The 13,524-nt window shown below is 48.2% G+C and overlaps 1 protein-coding gene across 2 annotated transcripts in view; it reads right to left on the reverse strand.

Moving 5' to 3' along the window:
- MYO5C (myosin VC) overlaps positions 1-13,524 on the reverse strand; it is a 91,645-nt gene that overhangs the window by 54,115 nt on the left and 24,006 nt on the right. For both annotated transcript variants that reach the window (XM_058541594.1, XM_058541595.1), the window contains 3 exons: positions 8,342-8,448; positions 4,946-5,211; positions 1,051-1,132 (listed from right to left, as the gene is read on the reverse strand). In XM_058541594.1, coding sequence (XP_058397577.1) covers positions 1,051-1,132; positions 4,946-5,211; positions 8,342-8,448 — 455 coding nt within the window. The remainder of the gene's footprint in view (positions 1-1,050; positions 1,133-4,945; positions 5,212-8,341; positions 8,449-13,524) is intronic.

The raw sequence follows: 13,524 nt of genomic DNA on the forward strand, positions 1-13,524 counted from the left end.
AGAATCCTTGAGAATGCTAACCAAATAGAAATTTGCAATGGGATGAAATTTAATGCTTGTACATGGATTAATTCTGGGGCAAAGAAAAGGAAAAAAAAGAAACATTTACTGAGTATGATTCAACGTTAGGTCTTCCCCTCACAACAATATTAGGCGGATACTATTGACCCTTTTTTTTTTGTGTATGTGGGAGGAAGATCAGCCCCGAGCTAACATCCATGCCAATCCTCCTCTTTTTTTTTTGCTGAGGAAGACTGGCCCTGAGCTAACATCTATTGCCAATCCTCCTCCTTTTTTCCCCTTTTTCTCCCCAAAGCCCCAGTAGATAGCCGTATGTCATAGCTGCACATCCTCCTAGTTGCTGTATGTGGGATGCCGCCTCAGCATGGCCGGAGAAGCGGTGCGTCAGTGCGCACCCGGGATCCAAACCTGGGCCGCCAGTAGCGGAGTGCGAGCACTTAACCACTAAGCCACAGGGTGGCCCCAATTGACCCGTTTTTAAAAGGAAGAAATTGAGGCTCTGAACTGAAGTTCTCAGAGGAAGGAGGCGGTAGAGCTGAGATTCAAAGCCAGCTCAGTTTGGGCAAAAGCCCATGCTCCCCATGACGTCATATTGTCTTTTCCACACATATTGTCATATCGTGTGGGAGAAGCTGAATTTCAACAGACAAGCAGGAGTTCGCCAGGTGAAGAGGAAGGGATGTGGAAGGAGCAGCAGGTGTAAAAATACAGAGGCTCACAAGGGCTGGAGGCTTCAGGAAACTAAATCGTTCAGTCTGGCTGCACAGAGGGTCTGTATTCAAGAACAGCAGGTGATGAACTGAAGCTGAGAAGTTGGCAAGTGGCTGACAAAGATGAAATAGGATGGGAAGGTGTGATTTCAAGATATGGCCACAAGAGGGCACAGTGACCCAGCATGTGAGTCTCATAATGGGAGCCTGGTTGTGCTGCTTCCCATGTACGTGTACACACACACGGACACGGACACACACACACACACACACACACAGAGCTGAGAACAAGTTTCAAGAAGGCAGAAAAGTCACCTACCAGGTTAAACTGTTGTTGCAGTTTTTCATTAGCATAATTGATGCAAAACTGTTCAAAGCTGTTCACATCAAAGGTTTCAAAACTGAAATACAGTTTAAGCAAATTAAAATATAACTTGAAGGACACAGACATTCATTTACAGGTAAGTATTCTTTGACAAACTTCACAGCTTAAAAGTTTGTTTTTGAAAGTTTTAAATATACCTCAAAACTTCTCATTTTATAATCCTGGCAGTCAGTTTATAAATCACCCTCTTCCAGGTTGCCTCAGGAAGGAAACTGGAACATACAAAACCCCTACCCTGAGACAAGGCATTCAAACAGGTGCGTCACAATAAGGGGCATCATTTAATCCACATGACACTGACATCAGCATTACTATCCTCGCTTTATGGATGAGGAAATTAGACTCTGAGAGGGTAAGAAACTTGCCTAAGGTCACACAGCTAGTGTCAGACTTAGACTGACTGTAACACTTATGCTCTCAGTGAAAAAGCAATGCTGTTTCCTATCTCCCACTCTTTGCCTGTTGAAGGCAGAGGTGGTACACTATTGCCTCCCCAAGGAGTGCTTTCACAGTTCCTGGAGGGAAAGGGCACGGTCATCTAATACTCATACCTAGGAGACCGCATCAGGTCCAAGAGAGGCAGCCCTGCCTGCATTTCAGACTATCTCTGGAGTCGCCAACTCAAGAGCGGAGAAGAGGCGGGCAGGGGACAGAAACGGGAAGCTGACTGGAGAGGGCACAACAGCCAGCCGTGTGGGGCCGCGGCAAGTAGGATCATCCTACGGGGCAGCTGCCACTCAGCTCCAGCCAGCTGTGGCCATGAATTAACGCAGGTGAGGACGTCAGATCGCCTCATTCTCAGGAGAAGCCAGAAGTCTGGACTTTTATGTGAATTATCCCACTGTGTAAAACATGGTGTGGGCTGAACAAAACACAGGCACCCAATTCACCACTGGGGCGACGAGCACGCCTGCCAGGAGGAAGCTGAGCGCTTTAAGTGTCACCTCACTTAACCCTAACACACCCCAGGTGGAGGGCTACCATGACCCCACCGAGGGTCAGAGGAGATGGCGACCATCGCAGACCAACAGCCAGCAAGCAGTGCCAGACACACAACCTGCCCCCAGATCTGGGTGCCTCCAAAGCCTTGGCTCCTCACCGCAGTAGCCCGAGGGGCTCCTCCAAAGCCTTGGCTCTTCAGCACAGTATCCTGAGGGGCTCCTGCCAGCTCCAATCATGGGCCCTGGCGGTCGCACTCGACTGAGGCAGTTTGGCTCGATTTAGAATTCCTGGGCAGGTTAAGGGCCAGGATCGTCCTCTAGACAGCCCCAGGGTGACGTGGAACAGGAGCAGAACTTACACAGCCCTGCAGCCCCATTCCACACGCACTCTGGCTGGTCCAGAGGCTCAGGGCTGTCTGGACATTGCAGACGGCCCAGGGCTGGGCCTGGGGGAGGGTCAAAGGGTCTGCACTGTGCTCCGCAGTCCACAGCGGTGCCAAACGCACAGCTTTCTAGATCAGGGGTGCAATGTCAACCATCAGTGATGATTTTCCTGCCCTGTCGCACCCCCGTCAAGAAAGGGCACACAGAGCTAAAGCCCAAAACCCATGGCAAGACCTAAATCAATGACTTAAATGCCAGAGGAACATTAGCTATGACAACGCTTCACATCTGAGCAACGGTTATGGTTCTTAAGACGCCTTCACAATTTCTTCCATTTGATCTTTTTTTCGTTGTTCTTTTTTTGTGAGGAAGATCAGCCCTGAGCTAACATCCATGCCAATCCTCCTCTTTTGGCTGAGGAAGACCGGCCCCGAGCTAACATCTACTGCCAATCCTCCGCCTTTTTTTTCTCCCCTTTCCTCCCCAAAGCCCCAGTAGATAGCTGTATGTCATAGTTGCACATCCTTCTAGTTGCTGTATGTGGGACGCCGCCTCAACATGGCCCAACAAGTGGTGCGTCGGTGCGTGCCCGGGATCTGAACCCGGGCTGCCAGTAGTGGAGCGCGCGCACTTAACCGCTAAGCCACGGGGCCGGCCCCCCATTTGATCTTCATAATAACCCTGTGAGAGGGGCCCCATCTGACAGATGCAGAAACTGAGGTTCGGGGAGGTTCTGCGACTTTCTCAGGGCCACACAACTGCTGTGGTGCAGTGCTCACTGCCAGGGTTCTGACTCCCAGCCTCCCCGCATTTTCCACTCTGTGCCCAGAGAACATAAACACCGGGCTGGCTGGGGAACCACACGCCTTCATGTCGCTCCCAGCTGAAACCTCACCCGCTTATTCCCCTCACAGGAACCAGCCCAGCCTCTAATTATCTTCCTGCCTCCAAAGGGCCTGAGCCATGTGTCTATTCTGTTCAACAATCACACCCAACATGGCGCCTGGCATGTCAATATTTGCTGGATGAATGAAATAATACATTCTTAAAATAAAAGGCAAGTTATTTTAAAGATATTTTAAAAACAAAGAACATAATATATATATAAAAGAATATAACAATCATGTATTTCCACCACAGTGAAAGAGACTATGGTTAAGCAGAACTATTCCTTACTAAAAGTCAACTTAAATTATTACTGGCTGCTCGACCCCTATTTTTCAGAACAAGACAGGGTAAATCATTTACTAGACTATCCCAGCAATGTATCAGTGTTTTATAACTGTTGACATATACTATTAATTGGGAGTCATATGCATTAACAGAATCTAAATTAAACAAAGTAACTCCCTTGAGGCAGTGTCTCACGATAAACAGCTATGGGAAAGGCTGACTCTCTGTAGCTGGGTAAAAGTTCACCAGCATCCCGGTGGCCTCTCTGCCCCTTCTGCCCTCCTCTCCCAGCAGGTGGCAGCAAGCCACCGAGGTTCAGAGCCTGGCTCTCCCCTCTGTATGGGCCAGGGAGCCTGAGCTGCTTTGACAGGATGTGGGGGAAGACTCCACAATCCGGGTGGAATATTCTATGATGCTGCCTTTTACAGGACAGTCTGCCCCTTTTCCCACGGAGAAGCCAGGGCAGGTCCTGGGAGGGGGGGAAGGTTGGGCAATTGAGGCCAGTTGCTAACAAACAGAAGTCTGAGTGCTAACAGCCCCCAGAGCCCGCCTCCACGCTGGCCTGGCTTTGCTCACTTGGGTTAGTCTATAAGCATCGTTAGTTCGAGTCTGATCCGGAATATAGAAAAGCAGGACTGGGCAAAGAGGACGAGGAACAAAACCCCACTGTGAGAAGTCGGAAGTCCCCCGAAGTATTAGAATTTTTAGAGAAGGGTTGGGCAAGACAACCCTTATTATCTAAGAATGGAAGAGGATTTAGGTGTAAGGAGGGAGGCTGGTTGGTCACAGGCCTGGATTTGAGTCTTCCTCCTGCCCTGTGAGCGTGGGCAAGGTGCAGGACCTCTGGGACTGTCACTCCCCTGCTATGAAAGGGGAGAGGCAGGCCAGGGCTCCACATCTCACGGGCCTCCTTAGGGAAACAGAAGCGGGCGAGAGCCTCGCACAGTGCTGGGTTCTCCCACGAGCAGAGCAGCCGTGAACAAGTTACTGAGTCTTTCTAAGCCTTGGTTGTTTCATCTCTAAAATGGGGATTATTCTAAGGTTGTTTGAGGAGTAAGTGAGAAAGTACATGGAAACCACTCAGCATGGTAGCTGGAATACAGTGAGCTCTTATTGTTGGCCATCATTAATTTAGCATTTATTTAATGAACTCTAAGTAAAAGACACCGTAGCCCAGAAGACTGTACTTAACATGCACACAGGCAAAAACAGAGAACACCATCTTTCTGATCATGTGAAACACAAAAGAGAAACCAGAATAAAATGATCTAAAAATACCAGGCATTTGACATTTAAATGAGGAAAGACAGGCTCACTGAAGAGAATCTTACCCATAAATGTCCAAAACACCAATAAAAGTGTGCTGCTTGCCTGAGAACTGCAACGCTTGGTTAATTCTCTCCACTATGAAGTCGAACAGGTGAGCATAGATCTTCTTGGCCAGCGCGTCCCTGGCGTTGACCGCCTGGGGCCTGGTCATGGGTTTCACCACCGTCTCAGATGTTGTGACGATTTTGCGATTGCACAGCCACTGAGCAACTTTGCCCCTCTCCAGGCCCAGGAGCTCACAGAACACCTTCAGGTGACTGTCGTCCTCCTTCAAAAACAAGCACAAGCGCCGTCAGGGCCGTCCGGCCGTCTAAACCAGCACCGGCCCACCCAGCCAGGGCCCCTCAGCCTCCACACCAGCCCTGTGTGAGAGAGCTGGTGTGAGGATGACCAGGCCTCATGGGACAGAGTGAGCCCTGGAGAGAAGAAGGAGAGGCCGGAGCAGCTCCGAGTCTGCACGAGTCTGCACCTGGCCTTTGGCAGCACAGCTGCAGTGATGCCACGCGGTCCTGGGCTGGATTTTCATTTTGGCCAAAGAATGTCAGTAGTGATTAAGGCTACAGAAGCAATCCTCTGCCCACCCTGTGCCTGTGGACACAACCTCAAGGCCTCTTTCTTCCCTTTCTTCACACCAAGGCCACCTGTCAGAGCGTGTACTTGCCCTGTCCCTCCTTGTGTGGTCAGGGTTTGCCTGGGTGGTATGGCGCTGAGGTACCTAGCTGTCACTGTCAGAGAGCATCTGGTGGCTCCCTGGACTGAGCCAGCTTCTCAGCCGACACAACGGCTATGGTGGAAGATTTTTCCTAGACGTACAAAGTGAATTTTGCTTCTCTCCCAAGCCCGGCCGCCCCACTGGCCAGCAGAGAGGAAATGTTTGTCTGCTCCCATTTGTTTTCAGTCAGCATGGACAAAGGGTCCTTGTCACTTGGCAAGGAGATGTGACCCCATGTGACTGAGCACTATCATTCCTCTCAGGCAGGGGAACTTTCCAGGCAGGCTCTCCGTAGACACCATCTCAGCCAATCAGGAAAACCATGGGATTGCACCTAAAAAGCACCAGATTATGGTGGCACAATCTAAAACACCCTGCCCCCTCTTGCTGTCCACTCTCACCCCTTCTGACCAATAAAGCAAAGCTTGTCTGTGATGTGCCCGACCTACTCATGGTGGGGGGTGGGGAGGGGGCGGGGCGGTTGGCAGAGCCACTGGTTTCCTTCATTCTAAGAAGGAATTAAACCCTTTGAGTCAAAAACATTCAGCTATAGGTGCTGCTACAGCGAGAAATGCAAAGGGGCAGCAATTTTTAAAAAGTAAGATGGTTTCATGCAAATTAAATTTGCCCAGTATTTCAAATTCCTGATGCAAATGAATGGTACGTATGTTCCAAAGCTAGGACCACAATTATAGGACTGGTAATTTCCTACAAAGATTCTACATCTTCGTACAATTTGTCTACAGAGATTGATAGACAAAGGATTTTCAGTCTATCAATTTTAATTCCTCCTCCAAAGTACCACCTTCCTAACAAACTTCATGGGACAGAGTTCAATGCAAGGACATTTGTTGGGTGGGAATCACATCTTTAGCCTATGGGAGTTTGAGAAGACCAGGTGCAGAAGCCCATTTCTCCGAGGTAAATGAGTAAGGACACAGAGGGAGAACCACCACTACATGCACGCTACATTCCTACCCTTGGTCCACCATCATCTCTCTCCAAACTTCCCAGTCCTTTGTGAAATTGACCGACTCTGTGAGGACTGGACATTGTGAGGGATGGGAAGGGCACTTAGTGTGCGAGTTTGAGGAGAGGAACAACAATTACTTCTTGGTCATAGGGCAACAGGACCGAAGCACTGAGCCAAAAGGCACATGTCTACTCTGCTCTGGTCTCTATCTCCCTCAATTACAGTTACCAGAGAGCTGAGAAATCACCAGGTTTACCAAATTATCAACTGTTCCCATCAGTTGTTTTGTGGGACATGAAAATAGACATTGTTATGGAGTGAATGTCTGTTTTCCTCCAAAATTCATGTGCTGAAGTCCTAACCCCCAATGAGATGGTATTTGGAGGTGGGCCTTCAGGAGGGAATTAGGTTTAGGTGAGATCATAGGTATGGGGCCCCCATGATGGGGTTAGTGTCCTAATAAGAAGAGATCAGAGCTCCCTCTCTCTCTCCACCATGTGAGGACACAGTGAGAAGACAGCCATCTACAAGCCAGGAAGAAGGCTCTCGCCAGGAACCCAACCATGCTGGCACCTCGATCTCAGACTTCCAGCTCCCAGAACTGTGAGAAAACACATTTCTGTTGTTTAAGCCACCCAGTCTACGGCATTGTTATGGCAACCAGAGTTGACTAAGACAGACATGTTAATACAAAGTTTTAAAGGTAAGGAGATTTTGCATTTCATAGAAACATTTTTTACTATGTGTTATTTTCTTCTTTACAAGGATATTGATGAGAATAACCAAACATATGCCCCCTACCAAGAATCACTACTCACAACATTTGTCACAGAAGAGAGTCACATATCAACTTATCTTGTGTCCACTAAATAAAGAAATCTATCACAAAACTTAATGGGAATATATTTCCAGAGAGGAAGCCAGCACCATTGGTGTTTGATTCAAGCAGGTGTTGGGAGGTAGAAGGTGTCCTTTCTGCTTAAAGGTCCAGTGCCCTTAAGGCCCCACATGAACTGCACCCTCCGCTGCCACACACACATTTTTGGCCTTACCTACCACCCTTACTTTCACTCACTCCTCTCTGGATGCACCGACTTTCTTGCTGTTTCTCAAACAATACCTCAACACCTGAGGGCCTTTGCACTTGATGTTCCCTCTACTTCGAATGTTCTTCCCCCAGATACAGGCATGATTCCCTTCCTCATCTCCTTCAGGCCTCTGCCACTGCCACCTTATCAGAAAGGCTTGCTCTGCCCTATATAAAAGGCATAGCCCCTCTCCACCTGTACACTGCTTAATTTTCCTTTTTAACAGCCATCACCAGCTGCCAGAGCCTATATTTGCTTATCATGTCTCCTTCCCTCTTCTGTCCTGCCCCAGATCATAAGCTTATAAGATCAGAAGGGCTTCTTGTTCTGTTTTCTTCACTGTTGTTTCCCCAGAGCCTACAACAGCACCTAGCACAGAGTAGGTACTCAATAAATATTTGTTGAATAAAAGAAAAACACACCGAGAATGCACTCCCCCCCATCCTCTACTATTGCAAGGGGAAGAGGCTTTCCTCTTTGAAGTTAACCCATGGAAACCCTTGCTTCCTTGGTCTGGTCTCCACGGTAGGCCCAATGTGTCTGGTGCTAAAACGCAAAAGCAGGGTAACCATGATTGCTGATGAGCCTCCAAACACAGGAAGAGTGACACAAACAAGTATCTTACATTAACTAAGGATCTCTCGTTGCCCACTGCTGTGATCTGCACATTGCCCAGATGTAGGATGGCTGCCAGGATCTTAAAAACATCCATCTGAAAATCCTCCTTGAAACCTGAAAACAAAAATTTTCCCAAATTAGGAATATTGCATTTCTTCTCTTAATCACTAGGTAAGATAAGCACCTGAATTCTTTCAAGACACTCTAGTAGCACCAGTGCCAAGAGCTGGGACAGGGAATGTGAAGTTGACCCCAGGGAGAACGTGGTTCACTATCCTTCTAGTTTGATTTCTGCAGACACACAACGTGAACTCTACAACCCACCAGGTTTCCACTTTTGCCGTGGCTACTAGGAAGTTCAACACAAAAAATAATAGCCAAGTAATTCATCATTTTATGTGAAGTTCCTGAGAAAATGAGCTCTCATGTATTCTATGTACTCTCTTTAATTTTTTTCTTTTTTGCTCATAAGCTCCCTGAATTATTGATTGATTGAGGAAGATTAGCCCTGAGCTAACATCCATTGCCAATCCTCCTCTTTTTGCTGAGGAAGATTGGCCCTGGGCTAACATCCATGCCCATCTTCCTCTACTTCACATGTGGGACGCCACCACAGCATGGCTTGATGAGTGGTGCATATGTCCACGCCTGGGATCCGAACCTGCGAACCCCAGGCCACCGAAGCACACACACTTAACCACTACACCACCGGGCCAGCCCCCTGAATTCTTTTTATGGTGGGGTGCTAGGTGGGTTCCATTTGCCCCTCCAGCTCTGCACCCTGCTCTCTGCCCCAGGAGGCTGACATGGATCAAGGCAATGGGCTCTCATGCCCTCTGGCCTCTGGCTGGGTTTGACCAATGGGGAACGTGGAGGAGGTCACAGAGCAAGAGGACAGAGGTTCTGGGTCTGTCTTCCCCAACCCTCCTTTCAGGCTCCAGTAACATGCCTATGCCCGGAAGGAAAGAGCAGTGAACAGCTCTGCTGCTGTACTCAGTCCCCGACTGCCCCTCGTGGGTCCCCTAGACCCATCTACATCTTTGTAGTTGTTTGTTCATAAATAAACCCCCAAATCCTAATTTGAGTGTGCCCCATGTTTCCTGTTGGGACCCTGACTGATGTAAGCAGAATATAAATTATGAATATACAACATATTCGGTCATCGTGACGGGATTAGCACATTTCCTGGAGCAGAAAATAAACCAAAACAGCTACTAGGAAGGACTTTGTGTGCAAGTCCCCATAAATCGCAACAGAGAACCTGCCAGCTGTGAGTAGGGCTCTGCGAGGTCCGGATCCCAGTGCGGGAGTGGGGTGGTGCAGGTAAGCACTAGGCGGTAGTAACAGCACTGCAGCAAGTCGAGGCGCATGGAGACACACTCAGGCAGGTGGGGCAGGCTCACTCATGCGGTATCCACGCTCCCTGGTCTGCACCAGAATGGCAGCTGGAATGGAGACCCCCGATTCCCCCTCTCTCCCTCCAAGCACAAAAGGAGTGGGCCCTAAATGCCAAATAAGAGCGGCTGTGGCCACCTACTGCTTCTCACCTGAGGACACGTGGAAAATTTCAGTAGCAGCTAGGTCATGTTCTTAAATAATTTCAAAACCTAGAGAGTCCTCTCTACTTCAGGGATTAAACCAAATCAAAGTCACCAAAGATTTCAAACCAAAAATATGTGGAAGACTCCATCCAGCTCAGGCCTTTGGAGCTAACACCTCCATTTGAAGCAGATGCCTCTAACAGAAAGAACCCCCCAGGCCGCCACCATGATAAATGACAGGTTCCCATTTCCCAGAGGGGGGAACTAAGGCACAGAAGGGTTAGGGAACTTGCCTGAGGTCACACTGGGTATGTCATATCTAAGCAGTTTAATGCCAGTGACCACTACAATATGTGAAAGGCCCGTGGAGTTCATGGAGCCATCTTGGCTGACCCCAATGTGTCTAAACGTGGAGATCCCCTGACGACCCCGTGCCAGGCAAAGGGGAAGTGCGAGCAGGCCACAGAGGTCTGTTTACTGGGCGTGTTGTGAAGTGGATCTGTGTACTGAACTAGATGACCTCACTGCTAACCTTGCCCATTTCTCTACACCGTCTCCATAACAAACCACAGCAATAGATGGATCCACCAACAAGTAGTGATTTAGCAATTACGTTTTTAAGAAGGGTGACCTGCCCAAGTGTGTTATAAGCCTATGCACGATTCAAGTTAAGCAGTCTGCCCCTGAGGAGATCTCCATCTAAGAAAGATAACACGGAGACACAAACAAGAAGACACAGTCAACAGACAAGCAGTATAAACAAGCATCACACTGTTAGGAGACACGCTGTTGGACAGAGCTCTCCGTGGTGATGGAGACACTCTGTGTCTGTGCTGTACAATCCAGTAGCTATTAGGCACATGTTGTTAGGAGCACTTGAAATGTGCCTAGGGCAACTGAGGAACTGAATTTTTAATTTTATTTAATCGTAATTAAAGTGAAATGTAAACAGTCACAAGTGGCTGTTGGCTACTGTTCTGGACGGCATATACTGTTTTAGAGATCATGAAATCAACGCACAGCATGAAATCACTGGTTGGGGCTGGGGGGAGTGCAGGATGATGTCAATCGCAAAGTTACAGCGAGGTCAGCTGGTTCCACGGGTAAATCCACTCCACGACAGTACAGAACCCCGGAGTCTGCTCAATCTTCTCCTTTGCCTGGCACGGGGTCATCAGGGGACTTCCATGTTTAGATACACTGGGGTGACGTTAAGATGGCTTCATGAACTCCACCCACAAGTCTTTTCACATAGTGCAAGAAAACTCTAAGGAACTCATCAACTGTGCTCACTCTATCATCCAGGACAAGGGTCAGCAAATGTTTTCTTATTAGGCTTTGCAGGCTGTATCGTCTATGTCACAATTACTCAACTCGGCCACTGTAGCATGAAAGGAGCCATAGACCATGCTTAAACAAACGAGCCTGTCTGTGTTCCAATAAAACTTTATTTACAAAAACAGGCTGCAATCTGCTGACCCCTGGTCTAGGACATTTTTTAGTGATTCAGGCAGTGAGGTCATGCTTTCATTAAATGTGTACTGATCTCTCACACTGATACAGCATGCTACAGCTCATAAACCATTTGAGACATTATCTCTTAATCCTCACAACATCCTTAACAGCTACTGTGGTGGCTACTCTCCAAAGACAGCCCCAGTGTCCCCCCCACCAGCCCCCGCCAGTGTTCATGCTCTGCCTAGCTCCTCCTCATGAGTCACGAGTCTGAGCCGGCCCTATGACTTGCTTTTGACCATTAGCACACAGTGGTGGTGATGCTGTGTTACTTCTGAATCTGGTTCATAAAAAGCCCCTCGGAGTCCACCTGAGCCTGTTGGAACTGGCTCTGGGAGAAGCTAGCCACAACACGTGCAGTCCCTCCACCCTGACATCAGCGTCCTGTGAGGAAGTCCGTGTGGAGACAGAGACGCCCACCCAACCCCGGGTAGTTCTAGCCTTCCCAGCCCATGCGAGAGAAGAAGCCTTCAGAGGATCCAGCCCCTGCCACCATCGTATGAGAGTCCCCAAGTGAGAAGTGCCCAGCGAAGCCCAGTCAACCCAGAATCACAAGGGATAATAATAAATTGTCATTTTAAGCCACTAAGATTTGCGGAACAGCAATAGATAATTGGAACAACTGAATATTTTCATTATTACCCCAGTATACAGATGGGGAAACTGATGCCCAGAGATAACTGACCTGTGCAAGGCCACAGACCGATCTTATGACACATGAAAAAAATGAAGCAAATACATGGCAACAGATAATTAAGTAACCATTAAATTGTGAAGTTTAATGGCCAACGCACAGGAAATCCCAGAAGAAAGAGATCATCGGGGTAGCATCTTTAAATAACTGGCTTGGTGGAAAGTAAGCGGGTGTAGATTCCATGTAGTCCTGGCATCCTGCCAGCCACACCCAGTCATGCACTGAGATAGCTCTCTAGAAGGAGAGATGAGGGACTGTCCCAACCTCTTTCCACCCGACCCACTTCACACAGCACAGCGGGCAGCCATCACCTTAATAGCACTGGGAGGCAGTAGATTGCTGTACTTTGTCTCCAAAGCTTTGGGGAACCTTGTCTAATATCTCTAGGCCTGGTATGCAGGGCCAGGACAGGGTGAGGCAGCTAGGTGCCCACGGCCAACCCTGCACTTGCGCCACCCTGCGAGTGAGCACGTGAGTGCCTCCTTCAATTTTGCGACCTAGTCCCCTCTCTTGCCTCACCCTAGTCTGGGCCCTGCTGGCGTGGACATTTGTGAAAATCCCATTTGTGTGATACAGTGGAAATCAGCTGCTGCTGATCTCTGATAATCAGAGAAGGTTTCATGGAGGAGGGGAGGGTTTTGCTCAAAGGATGGTTAGGGCTTGGACAACAGGGAATAGAGAGAGAGACAGAAGACAGACAGTAATATTTAGCAAGCACCTGTTACGTGCCTGGCCTGGTTCACATACATTTCCCTACCAGTCGTCATGAGAGCCCTGTGGGTAAGGAATATGGCCATTCTGCAGATGAGGAAACTGAGTCGCAGAGAGGGTAACCTCCTTAGAGTTATGTCAATCAGGTTTTGAATTCATGTTTATTTGATCCCCAAATCTACTCTATTTCCCCTATATCATTTCGCTGTGAGGAGGACATTCCAGAAGTGGGAGGGAGTATCCAGGGGGGTGGAGGTGGGAAGGAAGGACAGGGCACGTGGACCAAGGCCCCTGCGAGCCCTGCCAGAGCGAGGCTGCCTGTTCCATCCCCATATACCGCTTTCCCTCTCAACGGAGTATGTTATGCAAAGATTGAAATTACAACTATAATTATTTTAAGAAACTGTTAATCAGTCACAAAAGTGTTTATCTCATTATTATAAAATGTTTAAATTGCTGTTCTCCTTGAAGCAGTTTTGAAGGGGCAGAAGCTGATGGTAATTTTGCTTAGGAAACCATCTCATTTTCATTCTTAATTATCCAATTGTGCTCATCTTGCCTACTACTCTGACATATTTAACTTCAAATTCTTTGCCTTTTACATTCAAATATAGTCAACCAGGCCACAACAATGAAAACCACTAGGTCTGAGATGAATATTTTCTGTAAGCTGTAAAAATGGCTCATCATCTCACATTGATCCAAAGCTTTGACTGGTAGTTACATGTA

The sequence above is a fragment of the Diceros bicornis genome, chromosome 5, assembly GCF_020826845.1.
Source record: "Diceros bicornis minor isolate mBicDic1 chromosome 5, mDicBic1.mat.cur, whole genome shotgun sequence".
NCBI lineage: Eukaryota > Metazoa > Chordata > Mammalia > Perissodactyla > Rhinocerotidae > Diceros > Diceros bicornis.